At 46.0% G+C, this 22,254-nt stretch overlaps 1 protein-coding gene across 4 annotated transcripts in view; it reads left to right on the forward strand.

The window, feature by feature from the left end:
- Positions 1 to 1,057: 1,057 nt before the first annotated feature.
- The window catches only part of WDR7 (WD repeat domain 7), a 243,334-nt gene continuing 222,137 nt past the window's right edge, over positions 1,058 to 22,254 (forward strand). For 2 of the 4 annotated variants that reach the window (XM_072133732.1, XM_072133739.1), the window contains exons 1-10: positions 1,058 to 1,246; positions 9,953 to 10,120; positions 11,272 to 11,378; positions 12,349 to 12,427; positions 15,200 to 15,374; positions 15,498 to 15,574; positions 16,231 to 16,350; positions 18,408 to 18,553; positions 19,498 to 19,600; positions 20,989 to 21,117. In XM_072133732.1, coding sequence (XP_071989833.1) covers positions 9,962 to 10,120; positions 11,272 to 11,378; positions 12,349 to 12,427; positions 15,200 to 15,374; positions 15,498 to 15,574; positions 16,231 to 16,350; positions 18,408 to 18,553; positions 19,498 to 19,600; positions 20,989 to 21,117 — 1,095 coding nt within the window. In that variant the 5' untranslated portion in view covers positions 1,058 to 1,246; positions 9,953 to 9,961. The remainder of the gene's footprint in view (positions 1,247 to 9,952; positions 10,121 to 11,271; positions 11,379 to 12,348; positions 12,428 to 15,199; positions 15,375 to 15,497; positions 15,575 to 16,230; positions 16,351 to 18,407; positions 18,554 to 19,497; positions 19,601 to 20,988; positions 21,118 to 22,254) is intronic. The other 2 variants (XM_072133747.1, XM_072133756.1) reach the window with 1 other exon arrangement.

A 22,254-nucleotide genomic window follows, 5' to 3' on the forward strand; every position in this document is an offset into this window, starting at 1 on the left:
AAATAAATTATTTTTAAGTGAAAAAAACAACCCCTGAAACTGAAAACGTCAACACTTTTTTTTATTCTCCTCATGAAAACTATTTCTAATAAATGTTAATTTGTTAGAAACATAATTGTTTTGTAACACAGTGGTACCTGAGCTTTCCTGATGATGTGACCGCTTCATGCTACCGCAGTATTTGTGGCAGCCTCTGGAAAACAAAGTTAATGTGGCAACATTTAAAACATTAAAAACTAGAAAAAATTTCATTGTTTTTTTTTACTCCTCTCTTCTCAGAGAAGGTTAATAGATATTTGATGATTTGTTGTGTGTTCCCCAAAAATGGTTCCATTCAAGAACGCAACCTGTCCAATAAAAAACAACCGCTTACTTGGCTCCGCCATGATAAAAGTAAAAAAAAAATATGAAAATTTGTTTAAAGAAAGTGCTTGGCCTCAGGGGTTAATGCCACTTTACTTTCTAGTACAGACATGATGGGGGAGATTCCTCAGATGTGAGAGAGCAGAACTGTTTTAATTGCTCATGACAACCAATCAGAGCTCCGCTTTCATTTTTCCACAGCTGTTTATAAAATTACAGCTGATCTTTGATTGGTTTCCACTGGCAACTGGAACAGTTTTACCTCAGACACTTCTGATAAATCTCCCCCGACATATCTGACATCAGAAGAGAATATATTAAAGCTGGTATCAACTGTTTCTACTTTTGTGTTCAGATTTTGGGGTGTTTTGCCCATAATCTGCAGAGAAAGGGGTTGGAAAGTTGAGTTGGGAGGCTTAGCTGCCTCATTAAAGGAAATCTACCATCAGAATCCATCATCTGACAGCAGAAGAGAATATGTTAAACAGGAAACTGTTTTATTATAGTATATAATATGTAATCATCTTCTGCCACTAAACAAGATGGCGCCGGCTGTTTCGCGCTAAGATGTGACGTCATTTCTTGCGACCTGATTCTAGCCAATAGATAAAGTCAACGGAATCAAGCCAAACATTTCCGGATATTTTTTTTTAACTTTGTAGTCAAAACTTTATTGTTCCCTTTGTAAACAGAACAGGCCGGAAGTAAGAGCATGTGACTGCGGATCATACCTAACCCATCTGCTGCCGATTGCGACATCTGTCGTAAAGCAGGATCCTCATCGCCATAGAAACGGTCAGCTGGTTGCACTGGGAAAGTGGGGGGTCGTTGAGGTGCAGCAGGAGGTGACATCTCCATATTGAGGGGGAGAGGAGGGCGAGAGGTGAGTGGTGGGAGCCCCGGCGTCTGTCACCTTGTTGTATATTACCGTATTCCATGGAGTATATGCGGGCGAGCCCCTGGCTGGCTGCTGGATGTGCATATTGTGTGTTATACGGTATGATATTACTATAGATTGTCTTGTATACCGTCCATAGGCTCCACATATTCCATACTGATAAACACAGGCAGTAGCTGCTGGAGAACTACAAATCCCAGCATCCCAATACAACCCACTGACCACAGGGAATGCTGGGACTTGTAGTTCTCCACAGACACAGGGTCCAGGCGTGTTATAGTGATAATACTGACAATTCTCCACATCTCTGCTTGCTGTCAGCGAATAGGACATCCAGATTCTCAAATGCAATAGACTTAATCCTACGTATCACAGCTGAGGGTTTGCTCCAGTTTGAATGCATGAGCGGCACGTGGTTTTCTCTGTCGCTGGTTATTTGTTACAGTGTGTCAGTCTATGCAGGTTATACAGGGATTTGTTAGACCGGATGTTATCAAACCCATAGCTGAGCAGTGTATCAGGTCTGTGCAGGTTTTCAGCCTCACTGACAGCAAGCAGAGTGTGTGCACATTTTGGGAAGAGGTGATGAGAAGTGTTTTTATAATAATTCGGATATAGTAGATCTTGTTGTTTAAGGGGATCTGACCCCTGGGTCCTCAATATTTTGAGGAAGAAGGAGGCGGAGTCCTAGAAGTTAGGGGCACCCTGGTAAATCCCCACCCGCTCTATCCTCTGGGAGAGGTCCAGGAGGTCAGAGCTCTGGTGTCACAGTGATGGCTCCTAACCTGCTGCACAAAACCAGGTATCAACCTTGGAGTCTGCTTGTACTATTTTGCTCAGATTTTGGGGTGTTTTGCCCAAAATCTGCATGGAAACGGCTTGAAACTTGACTTTGGGGACTTCTTCCTGTTCTCATCTGCCATCAGAATCCATCCTGATAAACCAGGGACATTTACTCATAGATCCAAGCACCGGGACTGTGGTATCTTCAAAATCCTTCTAAAAATCTACTTTTAAAATTGTGCTAATGAGCCATAAGGGTTCCTTGGTGCGTTACCAGAGTTCCTCCATGTTTCAGCTTCACAGGCTGTTACACTGTCTCCCCTGCTTCATCAGCACCTCCCCCTACCTATGCTTGCTGTAATCTCGCACAGAGAGAGTGGGAAGTGCTCCAGCACTGTGTAACATCCTGTGAAGCTACAGTACAGGCTTCTGTCTCATTAGTGTAGTTTTAAAAGGTGTTTTTTTTTTAGGAAGGAGGCCATGGACAGCAAATACTTGTCACTTGCTATAGTCATGGTGCCCGGATCTATGAGATTATGATGGTTTCCTGTAAATAGACTAATGCAGTGATGGCGAACCTATGGCACGGGTGCCAGAGGTGGCACTCGGAGCCCTTTGAGTGGGCACTCAGGCCATCACCAGAGATGACTCCAGGTATCTTCCTGAAGTTACAGACAGCCCAGGACAGAGCTATTATAAAGTGACAGCGCTACCTGGGACTGCTGGAGGAATGGGAAGGTGCGGACAGATCTGGATTATCATTGTAGCTCCTGCTCCGGCCCTGACAATTCTTCCTGTTTATGGGACACTGGAGGGAAGCTACAATAATCATCCAAATTTCTTCTATTTTCTGCTTAATTAGAGTCCTCAGGGTGCTGGTATGAATGAAAGTGACAGAGCAGGGAGTATAAATCACAAATAAAATTTCTGTGTTGGCACTTGGCGATAAATAAGTGGGTCTTGGTTGTAGCTTGGGCACTCGGTCTCTAAAAGGTTCGCCATCACTGGACTAATGTGTGGAACAGAGTCTCAGTCTCTAGTCTCTCGTATTAAATGGAAAAATATCCTCAGGCTGGGATCCTTCACTGGTTTGTTCAATCAAATTTGCTGGTTCGTGCTCGCCGGATGGACCGGACCCAACACTGAACAGGGGAACTTTATTTATTTAATAATAATCTTTATTTATATGGCGCCATCAGATACCGTAGTGCTAAAGTTTTTGTGCTCCAGGGAGATGTGGCTTTCACATCATGCCAGTTTTTGGATAAGAGTGCAGGGAGTAAGGCGGGCCGGGGACAAGCACACAAGCGAGATTGACCAAACAAACTTGTTTTATGATCGTGTTCTTAGCCCTTGTTCACATGTAGCAGTTTTGAAATGCTATTCCATGCCTGCGGGAAGGGGCTTGACCTGATTGCATTGGGATTACATAGCGTTACCATTTGTATATACATGATGTGAAGGCAATGAAGTCAGGACAAGCTCCTTCCCGCAGCCTTTGAATAGCGTTTCAGAACCGCGACATGTGGACGCGGCCTAAGGTTAGGATCACGCAGCGTGAAGTTGCTACAGGTTTGAGGACTGTATAAAATACTCAAACTAAAAAAAATATTTGCATTGCAGATCTGGTTAATTCACATAGTCTATTGTTGTCCTTAAAGGAAATCTTGCATTTGTTTTTATGCACTGTGAACCAAACATACCTTGAGAATGTTGTAGCTACACTGATGCAGAAACATATCTTGTTTAAACACTGAACCGAGTGGTTTTGCTCAAAAGACGATCATAAAATGTAGGACCTTGGGAAAGCTGGGTGCTGCCAATTCAAAAACACGTTACACTGAGCTTCCTGAACTGTCCAGACAGGACTAATCAAGCTGAGCTGGATGACTCATACACAGCAGCTGAGGAATGGTGCAGCGATTTGATAACTTTTGCCTGTCAGAGAACAATACTGTAATTACATCATTTTCTGAAGCAGTGCATAATTAGGGTAAGAGGAGAAGCTCCGAGGCAGCCACAGGAAGGACAGAGCCTCATTATCATAATTTTATAATTGTTTTTTCAGCAAACTCTGAGTTTAGGGATTAGACAAGATATGTTTCTGCATCAGTGTAGCTACAGCATTATCAGGGTAGGTTTGCTTCATAATGCATCAAATAAAATGGTAGATTATTCAAGTGACAATAAGCTGAGTGCATAAGCCACAATGTGGGGGCTACATGTGACAGAGGATCCCAGGTGGCCGCATAAGCAGAAGAGTCTTGCCCAAATTCCACAGCTAAAATAGAGGTTTTTTTTACATGTGATCCCTCTGCTGCACACGTTCCCCACCTCCCCCTGATTTCATCACATACCATATGTCTGTTTCATGTCGCCGTGAATTCGGATTCTATTCCTCTGCAATCTGTTTCCACCTCTCCTCTATTTATATTCCCAAACTTTCCTAAATTCACATGGAATTAAAGGAAACCTGTGGATGAGTACTAAGATCCAAAGACGTCACCAATCTGTTATCCAGGATCACAATGAGGTCCTTCTATATTCAGGGAGATTCAGGATTATGTAAAATGCTGCATATAAATGACCTGCGGAGTCACAGGGGCGGAGAAGAGTCGAAATGGCCTGACATTTCCTGGTTTGACTAATAATCAAAAGACAACTAGTGACTCTTCCCTCCCCTCCCGTGACTCTTCCCTCTGTCCCCGCCCCTCCCGTGACTCTTCCCTCTGTCCCCGCCCCTCCCGTGACTCTTCCCTCTGTCCCCGCCCCTCCCGTGACTCTTCCCTCTGTCCCCGCCCCTCCCGTGACTCTTCCCTCTGTCCCCGCCCCTCCCGTGACTCTTCCCTCTGTCCCCGCCCCTCCCGTGACTCTTCCCTCTGTCCCCGCCCCACTATTATCACTGTTTTCTACCCACTGCCTACCCAGATACCACAGATACAGATACACATGTAGCCCCCACATCATGTCCAGAATGTGTGTCTTCAGTTTTATAAACCCTATAATTTCTGGACCAGTAGTAGTAGACACCATATTGATTGTGCTGAGTGATCGGGTCCCTCTGTAGCCCCCCCCTATATATATAGCGCAGTGTACCGCTGCCTCGGCTATTCTGGAGGTTTCCCTGGAGGCGCCATACATCATCCTGCACCTGTGCTGTGTTTTTAGGTAAAATATTGAGCGCAGTTGAGGTGAGTGTTTTGGGTTGTGATAAGCTCAGACCTCGGGCGGCCGCCACATTCCACTTCATAGTAAATGGAAGATTTCCAGGGGAGATGATCACAAGTCACCTCCACTCATATCTATGTGCAGTATGGAAGACGCATCTCTGTGAGAAGACCCCCAGGCTGTGTGTGTGGGGACGGGCCCCCTGTGGTTATATGTAAGGGCTGGGGTGCAGCCAGTATTATACTCCAGAGCTACACTCACTATTCTGCTGCTGGTGCAGTCACTGTGTACATACATGACATTACTTATCCTGTACTGATCCTGAGTTACATCCTGTATTATACAACAGAGCTGCACTCACTATTCTGCTACTGGTGCAGTCACTGTGTACATACATGACATTACTTATCCTGTATTATACCCCAGAGCTGTACTCACTATTCTGCTGCTGGTGCAGTCACTGTGTACATACATGACATTACTGATCCTGTACTGATCCTGAGTTACATCATGTATTATACCCCAGAGCTGCACTCACTATTCTGCTGCTGGTGCAGTCACTGTGCACATACATGACATTACTTATCCTGTACTGATCCTGAGTTACATCCTGTATTATACTCCAGAGCTGCACTCACTGTTCTGCTGCTGGTGCAGTCACTGTGTACATACATGACATTACTTATCCTGTACTGATCCTGAGTTACATCCTGTATTATACTCCAGATCTGCACTCACTATTCTGCTGCTGGTGCAGTCACTGTGTACATACATGACATTACTTATCCTGTACTGATCCTGAGTTACATCCTGTATTATACCCCAGAGCTGTACTCACTATTCTGCTGCTGGTGCAGTCACTGTGTACATACATGACATTACTTATCCTGTACTGATCCTGAGTTACATCCTGTATTATACTGCAGAGCTGCACTCACTATTCTGCTGCTGGTGCAGTCACTGTGTACATACATGACATTACTTATCCTGTACTGATCCTGAGTTAAATCCTGTATTATACCCCAGAGCTGCACTCACTATTCTGCTGCTGGTGCAGTCACTGTGTACATACATGACATTACTTATCCTGTACTGATCCTGAGTTACATCCTGTATTATACACCAGAGCTGTACTCACTATTCTGCTGCTGGTGCAGTCACTGTGTACATACATGACATTACTTATCCTGTATTATACCCCAGAGCTGCACTCACTACTCTGCTGCTGGTGCAGTCACTGTGTACATACATGACATTACTTATTCTATACTGATCCTGAGTTACATCCTGTATTATAACCCAGAGCTGCACTCACTATTCTGCTGCTGGTGCAGTCAGTGTGTACATACATGACATTACTTATCCTGTACTGATCCTGAGTTACATCCTGTATTATACTCCAGAGCTGTACTCACTATTCTGCTGCTGGTGCAGTCACTGTGTACATACATGACATTACTTATCCTGTACTGATCCTGAGTTACATCCTGTATTATACCCCAGAGCTGCACTCACTATTCTGCTGCTGATGCACTCACTGTGTACATACATGACATTACTTATCCTGTACTGATCCTGAGTTACATCCTGTATTATACCCCAGAGCTGCACTCACTATTCTGCTGCTGGTGCAGTCACTGTACATACATGACATTACTTATCCTGTACTGATCCTGAGTTACATCCTGTATTATACTCCAGAGCTGCACTCACTATTCTGCTGCTGGTGCAGTCACTGTGTACATACATGACATTACTTATCCTGTACTGATCCTGAGTTACATCCTGTATTATACCCCAAAGCTGCACTCACTATTCTGCTGCTGGTGCAGTCACTGTGTACATACATGACATTACTTATCCTGTACTGATCCTGAGTTACATCCTGTATTATACTCCAGAGCTGCACTCACTATTCTGCTGCTGGTGCAGTCACTGTGTACATACATGACATTACTTATCCTGTACTGATCCTGAGTTACATCCTGTATTATACCCCAAAGCTGCACTCACTATTCTGCTGCTGGTGCAGTCACTGTGTACATACATGACATTACTTATCCTGTACTGATCCTGAGTTATATCCAGTATTATACTACAGAGCTGCACTCACTATTCTGCTGCTGGTGCAGTCACTGTGCACATACATGACATTACTTATCCTGTACTGATCCTGAGTTACATCCTGTATTATACTCCAGAGCTGCACTCACTATTCTGCTGCTGGTGCAGTCACTGTGTACATACATGACATTACTTATCCTGTACTGATCCTGAGTTACATCCTGTATTATACTCCAGAGCTGCACTCACTTTTCTGCTGCTGGTGCAGTCACTGTGTACATACATGACATTACTTATCCTGTACTGATCCTGAGTTACATCCTGTATTATACTCCAGAGCTGCACTCACTATTCTGCTGCTGGTGCAGTCACTGTGTACATACATGACATTACTTCTCCTGTACTGATCCTGAGTTACATCCTGTATTATACCCCAGAGCTGCACTTACTATTCTGCTGCTGGTGCAGTCACTGTGTACATACATGACATTACTTATCCTGTACTGATCCTGAGTTACATCCTGTATTATACCCCAGAGCTGCACTCACTATTCTGCTGCTGGTGCAGTCACTGTGTACATACATGACATTACTTATCCTGTACTGATCCTGAGTTACATCCTGTATTATACCCCAAAGCTGCACTCACTATTCTGCTGCTGGTGCAGTCACTGTGTACATACATGACATTACTTATCCTGTACTGATCCTGAGTTACATCCTGTATTATACTCCAGAGCTGCACTCACTATTCTGCTGCTGGTGCAGTCACTGTGTACATACATGACATTACTTATCCTGTACTGATCCTGAGTTACATCCTGTATTATACTCCAGAGCTGCACTCACTATTCTGCTGCTGGTGCAGTCACCGTGTACATACATGACATTACTTATCCTGTACTGATCCTGAGTTACATCCAGTATTATACTACAGAGCTGCACTCACTATTCTGCTGCTGGTGCAGTCACTGTGCACATACATGACATTACTTATCCTGTACTGATCCTGAGTTACATCCTGTATTATACTCCAGAGCTGCACTCACTATTCTGCTGCTGGTGCAGTCACTGTGTACATACATGACATTACTTATCCTGTACTGATCCTGAGTTACATCCTGTATTATACTCCAGAGTTGCACTCACTATTCTGCTGCTGGTGCAGTCACTGTGTACATACATGACATTACTTATCCTGTACTGATCCTGAGTTACATCCAGTATTATACTACAGAGCTGCACTCACTATTCTGCTGCTGGTGCAGTCACTGTGCACATACATGACATTACTTATCCTGTACTGATCCTGAGTTACATCCTGTATTATACTCCAGAGCTGCACTCACTATTCTGCTGCTGGTGCAGTCGCTGTGTACATACATGACATTACTTATCCTGTACTGATCCTGTGTTACATCCTGTATTATACCCCAGAGCTGCACTCACTATTCTGCTGCTGGTGCAGTCACTGTGTACATACATGACATTACTTATCCTGTATTATACCCCAGAGCTACACTCACTACTCTGCTGCTGGTGCAGTCACTGTGTACATACATGACATTACTTATCCTGTACTGATCCTGAGTTACATCCTGTATTATACCCCAGAGCTGCACTCACTATTCTGCTGCTGGTGCAGTCACTGTGTACATACATGACATTACTTATCCTGTATTATACCCCAGAGCTGCACTCACTATTCTGCTGCTGGTGCAGTCACCGTGTACATACATGACATTACTTATCCTGTACTGATCCTGAGTTACATCCTGTATTATACTACAGAGCTGCACTCACTATTCTGCTGCTGGTGCAGTCACTGTGCACATACATGACATTAATTATCCTGTATTATACCCCAGAGCTGCACTCACTATTCTGCTGCTGGTGCAGTCACTGTGTACATACATGACATTACTTATCCTGTATTATACCCCAGAGCTGCACTCACTATTCTGCTGCTGGTGCAGTCACCGTGTACATACATGACATTACTTATCCTGTACTGATCCTGAGTTACATCCTGTATTATACTACAGAGCTGCACTCACTATTCTGCTGCTGGTGCAGTCACTGTGCACATACATGACATTACTTATCCTGTACTGATCCTGAGTTACATCCTGTATTATACTCCAGAGCTGCACTCACTATTCTGCTGCTGGTGCAGTCACTGTGTACATACATGACATTACTTATCCTGTACTGATCCTGAGTTACATCCTGTATTATACTGCAGAGCTGCACTCACTATTCTGCTGCTGGTGCAGTCACCGTGTACATACATGACATTACTTATCCTGTACTGATCCTGAGTTACATCCTCTATTATACTCCAGAGCTGCACTCACTATTCTGCTGCTGGTGCAGTCACTGTGTACATACATGACATTACTTATCCTGTACTGATCCTGAGTTACATCCTGTATTATACCCCAGAGCTGCACTCACTATTCTGCTGCTGGTGCAGTCACTGTGTACATACATGACATTACTTATCCTGTACTGATCCTGAGTTACATCCTGTATTATACCCCAGAGCTGCACTCACTATTCTGCTGCTGGTGCAGTCACTGTGTACATACATGACATTACTTATCTTGCTGCTTATGAATTTTCCAACATTTTGACAATTTCGATATAAAATTCTCACTTCTCTGTTTTTTGCAGGTCATAAATATGACGGGGAACAGCCTTGTCCTTCCTATTGTACTATGGGGCCGCAAAGCCCCCACTCACTGTATATCCACCGTGCTGGTGATGGACGACATGGCCACCATTATCACCGGGTGCCACGACGGACAGATCTGCCTATGGGATCTATCACCGGAGCTGGAAGTGAGTATTGATCTCGCTGTGTCCTTCTTTTATCCTTAGGGACAGACATATCGCAGAGACCCATGAGTGTAGCCCCCTCTGCTGGAGACACCTCTGCACTGCGTTTACCTTTATTTTACCTTTTTGAGTTCCAAACTTTGTTTGTTCCAATTTTTTCTCCCTCTGTGTTTTGACAACAACCCGGCAGACAATTAGTTGTTTATTCTCCTCTAATTACTACGATTGTGTAACGATATCCGTCCCCGCGGGCTGTCGCGGCGTTGGGAGTCTGCGTACGATCATAACAATGGTCCCCAAGCCAATGATTTACCTATTAAATCACAATGTCCTGATCTTTGTCTAGTAAAAAGTGGGAGGACTCGGTTTTGTAACTTTTTGTAGCGCTAATTCAGTGTTTCACTGGAGCTTCCTCCGTCGTCTTCACCGCTGTTTGAAAAGGGGGCAGGTAAATTTTGGATCTTCTAAATTGACCTCCAATCTGTGGGATAGCGGATTAATTTCAGATTTGCAGTGGTGCTGGTACCTGTCATGTGTCCTGTGAATGGAGATACACTATGTATGGTGCTGGATATGGCAGATGGAGACCACAGCGGTATCTCCATTTTTTAAAAATCCGGAATATTCAAAATCCATCCTGATAAACCTGGGACATTACTCATAGATCCTGGCCATAGATATTGGTTATCCATGGCCTCCTAGCTTCTAAAATCAACTTTTATCATTATGCTAGGTGGGCTCTGGGGGTTGTTACCAGAGCCCCTCCCATGCTGTCACATCACAGGCTGTAACCTTGCTCCCTAATCACTTTGCCCCCTTTGAGATTATAACAGGCAGATAGAGATTGAGAAGTGCTCGTGTACAGTGTTACAGCCTGTGAAGCTGCAGCACGGAGGGGCCCTGGTGACATCCCCCAGAGCCCTTTCTGCTCCTTAGCATCATTTTAAAAGTTTATTTTTACAAGCAAGGAGATCCCACAGGTCCCGGTGCCTGGATCTATGAGTAATGTGCCTGGTTTATCGGGATGGATTAGTATGGTAGATTTCCAGCAGTGGTGTCGCTGGTCCTCCTGCTTTTTAACTAGTCCGTTTTTGTCATCTGTTTTGTTGTTTCTGATAAAACTTTCAATTATCTGATATTTTCTACTTTTTTAGATCCACCCCCGGGCCTTGCTTTTCGGTCACACCGCTTCCATCACCTGCCTTTCTAAAGCCTGTGCGTCCTCTGACCGGCAGTACATAGTGAGCGCCTCGGAGAGCGGGTGAGTGATCAGACTGTGCGCACGGGTGTCACCCCCCCACCCTCACTACTTGGATGGGGAAGGTGCTCCCTCACCTCTTACAGGGTGTACCGGTAATTATCTACAACAGATAATTGCGTTGTAGCGTTTTACTATATGTTTATTTATTCTAAAATGTTTTTGTTGTGTTTTGTAAAGTTTTTGTTTACTTCCCATAAATTGAATAATATAATCGTGCACTAGCGCATAGTAACCCAATGCCTCCAGTGTTAAGTAGATAACATTTCAGCTTTGCCGTATAGGTTGGAACAGAAGGAGTAAAGTCGCGTCATTATCATTAGAGGGCGAATGAGTTAAAGGGGTTATATCAAGTTAACACGTAACAATCTGATTGGGGATCTGATCTGACTTGGTAAAACACCTTTTAGGACTTTTTACATTGCCAGCACACAAAATTTTTTTGGAGCCTGGAGCCCCTAAGGCTCATTTGCATATTCTATAAAGCATTTTTTTGTATAAAAGAAGAGCAGATCCAGCCAGAGGGGGACACACCAGCATGTCTGTGTGCTTGGTTTACAGTCCCTCATCCTGGTGGTAGATGCCTTATTAATACATAGGTGAAAATGTGAACTGCAGATAAAGATCCAGTAAATGTTCATGGGTTGGGTTATTAGTAGTAGATCAGATAGGATCTTACAGCTGGGGCTTGTTATACTAAAGTCATGGGAAGTGCATCTCCCTTTACTGCCCACCCCCGGGATTTTGGGGTCTGCGCAGTAAGTAGTTGTCCTTCCCTCACGTTGTGCGCTGGAGGCCTCATCCAGACTCGGATCATCGGACCTTTCCACCCGCAGTTCTCTGAATATCTGCAGAAGGCAGCACTGAGCTGAGTGTGCTCAGGATCCATCTGTATAAAGCCACATTGCCTGTTTAGAGGTCCTGAAGTAGCTGACAGGTTCCCTCTAATCTTTGTCTTGCTCTCTGTCCACAGTGAGATGTGTCTCTGGGATGTGAATGATGGGAGATGCGTAGAGTTTACTAAACTAGCGTGTACACACACCGGTATACAGGTAGGGCGGATCTTTTCTTCTTTTTATTATTAATCATTAAAAAGATTTTTCTGTACAGTCAATTTGGTTGATACTGTCGTGTTCATAACTTCACTGTTGGATCGATGTAACTGTGCAGCTGCTGCAGAGCCTGATAATCTACGTCCAGCTGCTGCAGAGCCTGATAATCTACGTCCAGCTGCTGCAGAGCCTGATAATCTACGTCCAGCTGCTGCAGAGCCTGATAATCTACGTCCAGCTGCTGCAGAGCCTGATAATCCACGTCCAGCTGCTGCAGAGCCTGATAATCTACGTCCAGCTGCTGCAGAGCCTGATAATGTACGCTGCAGCTGCTGCAGAGCCTGATAATGTATGCTGCAGCTGCTGCAGAGCCTGATAATGTACGCTTCAGCTGCTGCAGAGCCTGGTAATGTACGCTGCAGCTGCTGCAAAGCCTGATAATGTACGCCGCAGCTGCTGCAGAGCCTGATGGTGTACGCCGCAGCTGCTGCAGAGCCTGATAGTGTACGCTGCTGCAGAGCCTGATAGTGTACGCTGCTGCAGAGCCTGATAGTGTACGCTGCTGCAGAGCCTGATAGTGTACGCTGCTGCAGAGCCTGATAGTGTACGCTGCTGCAGAGCCTGATAGTGTACGCTGCTGCAGAGCCTGATAGTGTACGCTGCTGCAGAGCCTGATAGTGTACGCTGCTGCAGAGCCTGATAGTGTACGCTGCTGCAGAGCCTGATAGTGTACGCTGCTGCAGAGCCTGATAGTGTACGCTGCTGCAGAGCCTGATAGTGTACGCTGCAGCTGCTGCAGAGCCTGATAGTGTACGCTGCAGCTGCTGCAGAGCCTGATAGTGTACGCTGCAGCTGCTGCAGAGCCTGATAGTGTACGCTGCAGCTGCTGCAGAGCCTGATAGTGTACGCTGCAGCTGCTGCAGAGCCTGATAGTGTACGCTGCAGCTGCTGCAGAGCCTGATAGTGTACGCTGCAGCTGCTGCAGAGCCTGATAATGTACGCTGCAGCTGCTGCAGATCCCCGTAATGTACGCTGCAGCTGCTGCAGATCCCCGTAATGTACGCCGCAGCTGCTGCAGAGCCCCGTAATGTACGCCGCAGCTGCTGCAGAGCCCCGTAATGTACGCCGCAGCTGCTGCAGAGCCCCGTAGTGTACGCCGCAGCTGCTGCAGAGCCCCGTAGTGTACGCCGCAGCTGCTGCAGAGCCCCGTAGTGTACGCCGCAGCTGCTGCAGAGCCCCGTAGTGTACGCCGCAGCTGCTGCAGAGCCCCGTAGTGTATGCCGCAGCTGCTGCAGAGCCCCGTAGTGTATGCCGCAGCTGCTGCAGAGCCCCGTAGTGTATGCCGCAGCTGCTGCAGAGCCCCGTAGTGTATGCCGCAGCTGCTGCAGAGCCCCGTAGTGTATGCCGCAGCTGCTGCAGAGCCCCGTAGTGTATGCCGCAGCTGCTGCAGAGCCCCGTAGTGTATGCCGCAGCTGCTGCAGAGCCCCGTAGTGTATGCCGCAGCTGCTGCAGAGCCCCGTAGTGTATGCCGCAGCTGCTGCAGAGCCCCGTAGTGTATGCCGCAGCTGCTGCAGAGCCCCGTAGTGTATGCCGCAGCTGCTGCAGAGCCCCGTAGTGTATGCCGCAGCTGCTGCAGAGCCCCGTAGTGTATGCCGCAGCTGCTGCAGAGCCCCGTAGTGTATGCCGCAGCTGCTGCAGAGCCCCGTAGTGTATGCCGCAGCTGCTGCAGAGCCCCGTAGTGTATGCCGCAGCTGCTGCAGAGCCCCGTAGTGTATGCCGCAGCTGCTGCAGAGCCCCGTAGTGTATGCCGCAGCTGCTGCAGAGCCCCGTAGTGTATGCCGCAGCTGCTGCAGAGCCCCGTAGTGTATGCCGCAGCTGCTGCAGAGCCCCGTAGTGTATGCCGCAGCTGCTGCAGAGCCCCGTAGTGTATGCCGCAGCTGCTGCAGAGCCCCGTAGTGTATGCCGCAGCTGCTGCAGAGCCCCGTAGTGTATGCCGCAGCTGCTGCAGAGCCCCGTAGTGTATGCCGCAGCTGCTGCAGAGCCCCGTAGTGTATGCCGCAGCTGCTGCAGAGCCCCGTAGTGTATGCCGCAGCTGCTGCAGAGCCCCGTAGTGTATGCCGCAGCTGCTGCAGAGCCCCGTAGTGTATGCCGCAGCTGCTGCAGAGCCCCGTAGTGTATGCCGCAGCTGCTGCAGAGCCCCGTAGTGTATGCCGCAGCTGCTGCAGAGCCCCGTAGTGTATGCCGCAGCTGCTGCAGAGCCCCGTAGTGTATGCCGCAGCTGCTGCAGAGCCCCGTAGTGTATGCCGCAGCTGCTGCAGAGCCCCGTAGTGTATGCCGCAGCTGCTGCAGAGCCCCGTAGTGTATGCCGCAGCTGCTGCAGAGCCCCGTAGTGTATGCCGCAGCTGCTGCAGAGCCCCGTAGTGTATGCCGCAGCTGCTGCAGAGCCCCGTAGTGTATGCCGCAGCTGCTGCAGAGCCCCGTAGTGTATGCCGCAGCTGCTGCAGAGCCCCGTAGTGTATGCCGCAGCTGCTGCAGAGCCCCGTAGTGTATGCCGCAGCTGCTGCAGAGCCCCGTAGTGTATGCCGCAGCTGCTGCAGAGCCCCGTAGTGTATGCCGCAGCTGCTGCAGAGCCCCGTAGTGTATGCCGCAGCTGCTGCAGCACCTTAAGCACCTCTTAAGAAATAGTTTCCAAGTAACAACTAATTGTCATTTTTTTTCCTGCTTTTATTTGACCTTAGAACTTTTGGTGATTTTTTTTTTTTTTTTTTTCAGTTCTATCAGTTTTCTGCGGGAACTCAGCGGGAAGGACGATTACTATGTCACGGCCATTACCCAGAAGTCCTTGTGGTGGACGCCAGCAGCCTGGACGTACTGTACACACTGGTATCAAAGATCTCTCCAGACTGGATCAGCTCCATGAGCATCATCCGCTCACACAGGACACAAGGTAACGCTGGGGGCCCGGGGCACTTGTACTATTCATTAATGCAAAGTTTTAACAGTTCTTGACTATTGAAAGTCAAAGCTACAGAAAAACTGAACAAAAAGACGCCGCATTTTTATTTTGCAGAAGACACAGTAGTAGCCGTCTCTGTGACCGGCATCTTGAAGGTCTGGATTATTACTGCCGAGGTTCACCGCATGCAGGTAAGGAGGGGTCTGTGTACTGCAGCGAGTACAGGTGTAAATGTATAGGATCTTTATACTGTTCATATGATCAGTCGTTTAAGGAAATGTACCATAAAAATCCATCCTGATAAACCGGGGACACTCGCTCATAGAGGTAATCTTCTTATATTTGTTATCCATCCTGCACAGGAGCACTTCCCCCTCTCACTGTCTGTTTAAATTACACAGAAGGAGGGGGAAGTGCTGAGAGAGCAAGGGTGAGGGGGGGGGGGAAATAGTGTAACAGCCAGGGAAGCTGCCACAGGGAGGTGCTCTGGTAACACCCACAGAGCTCTTCTGACTTATTAGCATAAGTTAATTTTAAAAGGAAGGAGGCCATGGATAACTAATAAGAAGATACCACAGTCCCGGTGCCTGGATCTATGGGTAATGTCCCTGGTTTATCAGGATGGATTCTGATAGTAGATTTCCTTTTAAAGGGACATGTAGTTACGTGATCCTTGTATGGATGGAGCAATGAATGATGTAATTCATCACCCGCTTTGCCATGATATAAGGCATATGGGTCATGCTGTGTAATTTAACCTTAATCTTTAATTTAATCTTGTGGGCTCACTAGATTTTGGGGGATGCATACAGCGTTGACTTCTTTTTTTTTTTATCTTCCTTTGTAGGACACAGAACCCGTGTTCGAGGAGGAATCCAAACCCATTTATTGCCAGAACTGTCAGAGTATTTCCTTCTGTGCATTCACGCAGCGGTCGCTTCTGGTTGTCTGTGCAAAATACTGGAGGGTGAGAGCAGTTCATGACCGTAACAGGACCCCGGCACATCTGTACCTGCAGGGGAGGGGGTCGATGCTGCGGGCAGAGCCACCGATGGCATCAAGCGGGGATTGGTCAGGCTGCATTCAAATTGCGTTTTTTTTTGCAGTCCGTTATAAAGAGAGGTTTTCCATCGTTTCCCTATAACAGAGGGCGTATCCAACTGTACGCATGTATGGTGGGATACATCCTCTGGTTAGACTTCTTGAAAGTGGGTGGAGGAATGAAGTTTGGAAGCATCTAGTAATTGGGGTGTTTCCCCATTGATGTAACTGTCCTTATATGGACAATGACATCACTGGGGACCTCCCAGAGCGTGCGGTCAGCGGAGGTCGGGAAAGAGATGCAATAATTTGCATCCGTCCACTATAGCCTCTAAAGGCCTCTGCTGAGACGTAACATGTTGCGTCTTTTCATCCTATGTCTCCCACAGTATACGGCGTGTACTGTCCAGATGGGGGCAAAATGGAGGCCCACACCAGTATATATTTATGGACACGTTGGAAATATACATAAAGCACGGCCTTACTCTGTGAGACTCCAGTCATTCAGGTGCGCTTTTTACAGATCCCCCCTACAAATATTCTCTGGAGGCCCAAAACCAAAAAAAAAAAAGCAAAAAAAAACATTTTTTTTTAAAGTTACAAAAGAAACAAAATCATGTCACCCACTTGCCCTAGAATGGAAATGAAAATAAATGAATTTGCATATACCTGTCAGGCATCGCCATATTCTGATATTCCAAATCTGTCAAAAATATGAAACTGATCATTTTCGGCAGTGAGCGTTGTAATGGAAAATAGCGACCAAATGTCTGAATCGGCACATTTTTTTTTTTTTTTTTTGCCATTTTGTAACATAAAAATATTTGAATGAGAAGTGATCGAAAGGTCATAAAGTCTCCAAAATTCTGGTAATAAAATGGGCTCCTCCTGCAAAAAGTGTCCCCTTACACAGCTCCGTACCTGGAATTATGAAAAAGTCGCATCAGAAGATGGCAAATGTTTTTTTTTCCCCATACAGAGGATTAAATTTTTTTTTTAAATTTACTTACTGATCTCGTTGTAGTGGGTCCCTACGCTATAGGCTGCAGCATCACATTGCGTCCACCGCCGCTGCAACACAGCACCAGCAGGGACCAGCACCCAGCTGCCCCCCCAGCAACCAATTTAATTTTTCTATTAAAGGGGTTCTCAGGAGGTGGAAAAACATGGCAGCAGTCTTCCAAAAAACAGCGCCACACCCGACCATGGTTACTGCCAGTACTGCAGCTCAGCTGTATAGAAATGAATGGAGCTTAGTTGCAATACCACACACTACCCATGGTCAGGTGAGGCGCTGTTTTTGGAAGACTGCAGCCATGTTTTTCCACCTCCGGAGAACCCCTTTAAACTTCTAAAAAAAAAAAATACTGCAGAAGGGAAACAAAGTATATTAGGAATATGAAGAGATCGAGCAAGAAACTGAAACACTTCCCCAAAATTCTAAATGGAAAAGTGAAGGGTTCATCCCCCCCTTCCTGAATCCCTTGCACGTTATTAAAGGAAACCTCCCATTCAAATCCATAATGATAAACCAGGGACACTTACTCATAGATCCAGGTACCGTGACTGTGGTAATTTTCTATTCTTATTCTATTATCTATTCCAATTTTCTTTTCGTATTTTCTATTCTTGTTACCCATGGCCTCTTCCCTTCTAAAATCAACTTTTAAAATTTATGCCAAGAGTCAAAAGGGTGTTGCCAGAGCCTCTTCGCGATGTAGCTTCACAGGCTGTTACACTGTCTCTCTCTCAGCACTTCCGTGCTGTTTCACAGTGTAACAGCCTGTCAAGCTGCAGCATGGAGGGGCTCTAGTAACACTCTGAACACCTTCTGACTTATTAGCATAATTTTAAAAGTTGATTTTAGAAGGAAGGAGGCCTTCTACTGTCACGGTGCCTGGATTAAGTGGTTCCATTTTTGTCAGGATGGATTTTAATTGTAAATTTCATCTGTTGTAATCTTCTCACCCTGTTATTTTTCAGGTGTTTGATGCGGGGGATTATTCCTTGCTGTGCTCTGTGCCCAGTGAGGAGGGTCAGACATGGACCGGAGGAGACTTCATAGCGGCGGATAAAGTCATCATCTGGACTGAAGAAGGACAGAGTTATATTTATAAGCTTCCAGCCAGGTGACTTTTTTTTGTCTCCTTGGTTAATGTTCTTAAAGGGGACATTTCACCATCTCCTTTAATAGGGACCACTCCACTGGTTGTTGTGTAGTCGGGATTTTCTCTCTGGCTCCAAGCTTTCCTGAGTGATCTACATCATTACTTTTAGATCTCTACTGTCATATGGGCGGAGTCAGACTCCTCAACTCAAGGCCACCCATCTGACCATTAAAAAGTCTTATTAGCTTATTGGGTTCCTAACTATGCTAATAAGCCTCTCCTGTCAGATGGGTGGTCAAACAGCCTGGCTCCTCCTATCTGACAATCCAGAACTCTGACTTTCATACTCTGGAAACAGGGGGAAGCCTACATAATACATCATTCCAAATTCAGAACAAGTGGAATATTGCAAAGAATTGGCTGGACATGTTAGAAGGTCCTCTTAAAAATTAAATATTTTTTGCAACACAACATTAGGATGGATCTTCTGTTCCCATAGTAGGAAAGCTGCAGCTTTATACCAGTGTTTGTATCGAGAGATGTGTTATCAGACCTTTGTGTATGTTGTTAGTAGCAGCAGGACTGTGAAATATGGCTTTATATTCCAGGATTGTAGCTTTACCAACTGCTAAGGGGGTGTTTCCTTTTACTGCTGTGCACTCTGCAAATAGTATTAGCCAGTGTGCTTGGGGATATGTGTAATCAGACCTTGTGTATGTTGTTAGTAGCAGCAGGACTGTGAAATATGAATTTATATTCCAGGATTGTAGCTTCACCTCCTGCAAAAGGGCATATCCTCACACTGCTGTGCTCTCTGCAAATAGTGTTGGGGTTATGTGTAATCAGAGTTTGGTTTATGTTGTTAGTAGCAGCAGGACTATGAAAAATGGATTGTAGTATTCTACATGTATTACAGCTGAGTAAAGAATTGGTTTATAACAATTTCTACTTATTGTCGCTTCCAGCTGTATCCCTGCCAGTGATTCCTTCCGTATTGATGTGGGAAAAGCAGTGGAGAACTCAATCCCACCCCTGCTGTACAGCGTCATGCCAAAAGAAGACATGAAGGTACGTGTGGCTGTGTGCACTGCTGGGAGATGTAGTCATCATCCTCACTTCCATTTATCTTTTCTAGGTAGCATTATTTATGGGAAGAATTATAAATCAGAGTTAAAGGGTTTTTTCCCACTAAGGAAAGTTAGGCCCTATCCACCTCAGTGCTGAGACCCCCACAGATTGCGAATACGAGGGGTCTGATGGGGTCCCACGTACCTCAGTCGGATCCCTCGTCGTTCCGTTAGTCTAAAGGAGCAGATGGCCACGGTTGAGCATTCTGCTCCATTAATCTCTATGGAGCTGATGGAGATCAGTGAGCGCTGCGCTCAGCAATTTCCGTCAGCTCTATAGATATTAATGGAGCAGAATGGTCATGTACGGCCGTCTGCTTTTTTAGTCTGATGGAGCGGCGTGTGGTCCAATGGATCAGTGGGTGTCTCAGCACTGAAACCCCCACTGATCAGCAAATTAGGCCCTATCCCATGGATAGGGCCTAACTTTCCTTTGTGGGAAAACCCCTTTAAGGATCTGGTTAAAGCTACTAAGCCAACATCTTGTGGCTCTGATTTTGGAATTAAATTAACCTTTCACTGTCCACTTTTGTGCCCTAATTTGTTGTTTGACATTATATTTATACCAATGGAGCTCTGTATTTTCCTGATGCAGGCTCCTCTGCAGACACTTTGCTCCCTCTAGTGGTGACTGAAGGCAGGCAGAATGTTATCATGTACATCTACACTTACCTGGCTATTGTTTGACTTCAGGGTTGACTTCCTTTCTATAGTGCACTATGGACGCTATGCACCACCATGCTTTACACTGCAGTCTAGATTGTTCTATCCTCTAAACGAATGAAAAAGTGTCAAGATTTACACCATTTAATAAGCCTGTAATAAAAATAAGCTCTGTGTGCATTGCTGAGTCTGTGTTATAATTGACTGCCAGTCAGCAGAGCCGCAGGAGACAGATGTGGCCTAACCCAATGAGGATGCAGTGGGTATGTCTTAGACTACATCTGACTTTCTGTGGACACTGTACCAGAGACCCTCCGTGTTGGAGTTCCACAGGCTGTTACACTGTGCATGAGTACTTGCTCACAGGTAGAGGGGCAGAGGTAGGGGGAAGTGTTGAAGGAGCAGGGGAGAGAGGGAGACCGTATAACAGTCTGTGAAGCGGTATCACAAAGGGATTCTAATTACTCCCCCAGAGCCTTTCAGGTTCTTTAGCATAATAACAAAAATGGATAACAGATATAAGAAGATTCCCACAGTCCCGGTGTCTGGATGTATGAGTAATGTCCCTGGGTTATTACGATGGCACATTTTGTATGGGCAGTGTGTGGGTGGGGGTGGTGTTTCCTCCTGATGGGATATATGACTGTAGTTTTGTGGTATAAGCAGGCGCTGGAGAGGTTTGATTTGGAAGCAGTTGTGGAACTTCCGGAATGTGACCTCACCACGGACCCTGGAAAAGTTTTAGGACTGTACACCCCAAAGACCTTGCTCCACACCCCCCCGGCTGAATCTCATGTAAGGCGGGAGGTTTGCTGTGTGGCACAGGGGGTTAATGCCGGTGTGATGTGCGGTGTATAGTATGGCATGGTGTGTGATGCATGCACTTTGGGACACTTTAAACCTCTCTTTTGTTGTTGCACCCCTAATCTGTCATAGTTGTCTTTCTCCAAATAGTTAAGGTCTTCCTGTTATACATGGGTTTCATGAACGTGACCCTCTACGGCTTCTCCACATAAGCGGCTCCCATCCCCTGCATGGCGTCAGGAGAAAACCTACTCCTGAATGTTAGAGAGAAATCGCACCTTGTTCAGACAGTGTAGGAGGATGAGACGTCAAGGGTAAGTTTTTCCAATAGGAAGGAAGTCACAAATAAAAGACCAGAATTGTCTCAGAAAGTGATTGCAGCAATCAGATCTGTAATATCTCTTGTGGATCAAATGTTTTCAACACAGAGATCCTCCATAGATTCTCACATTGGTTCATAACGATTAGATCCAGCACCTTCAGCTCTGTGATCAGCACCATGGACAACACGTCACATAGCTGTGCATCACAGGGAACGTTCCCCGTGGTTGTTACAACTTCCCAGGCCACATGTATCATTTGATTTCTTTTAAGACTTTTTAAAGGAAACCTACCATGAGGAATCTACTATCAGGAGTAAATGTGATGGTAGATTCCTCCTCCTGCCTCTGCCCTAATCTGTAATTTAATAATCCTGGAATCTAACTTGTTACAAACTGTACTTTAGTAATATGTCCATTACCTGCAGAGGCTACTGGGGCGTGGAGTAGCCTCAGCTCCTAGTACCCGGCCAGGATAGTACACGCCCCAGTAGCCTCTGCAGCTAATTTACATATTACTAAAATAAATTTTGTAACAAGTTAGATTTAGATCCAGGATTATCACATTACAGATTAGGGCAGAGGCAGGAGGAGGAATCTACCATCAGGTCCACTAATAGTAGATTCCTCATGGTAGGTTTCATTTAAAATTGGCTGATGTCGGGATACTTTGTCGGGAAGTGCTGTGTATCTTACTGAATTTGATGTTGTGATACATGGTTTTTTTTTCTCTCTCTGTTTTGCAGGGTTTTTTTTGTGACTTTTTAGGTGCATTTATGGAACTAAGCATGGAGTTGTACTTCGTTCG

Source organism: Engystomops pustulosus, chromosome 1 (assembly GCF_040894005.1).
Source record: "Engystomops pustulosus chromosome 1, aEngPut4.maternal, whole genome shotgun sequence".
NCBI lineage: Eukaryota > Metazoa > Chordata > Amphibia > Anura > Leptodactylidae > Engystomops > Engystomops pustulosus.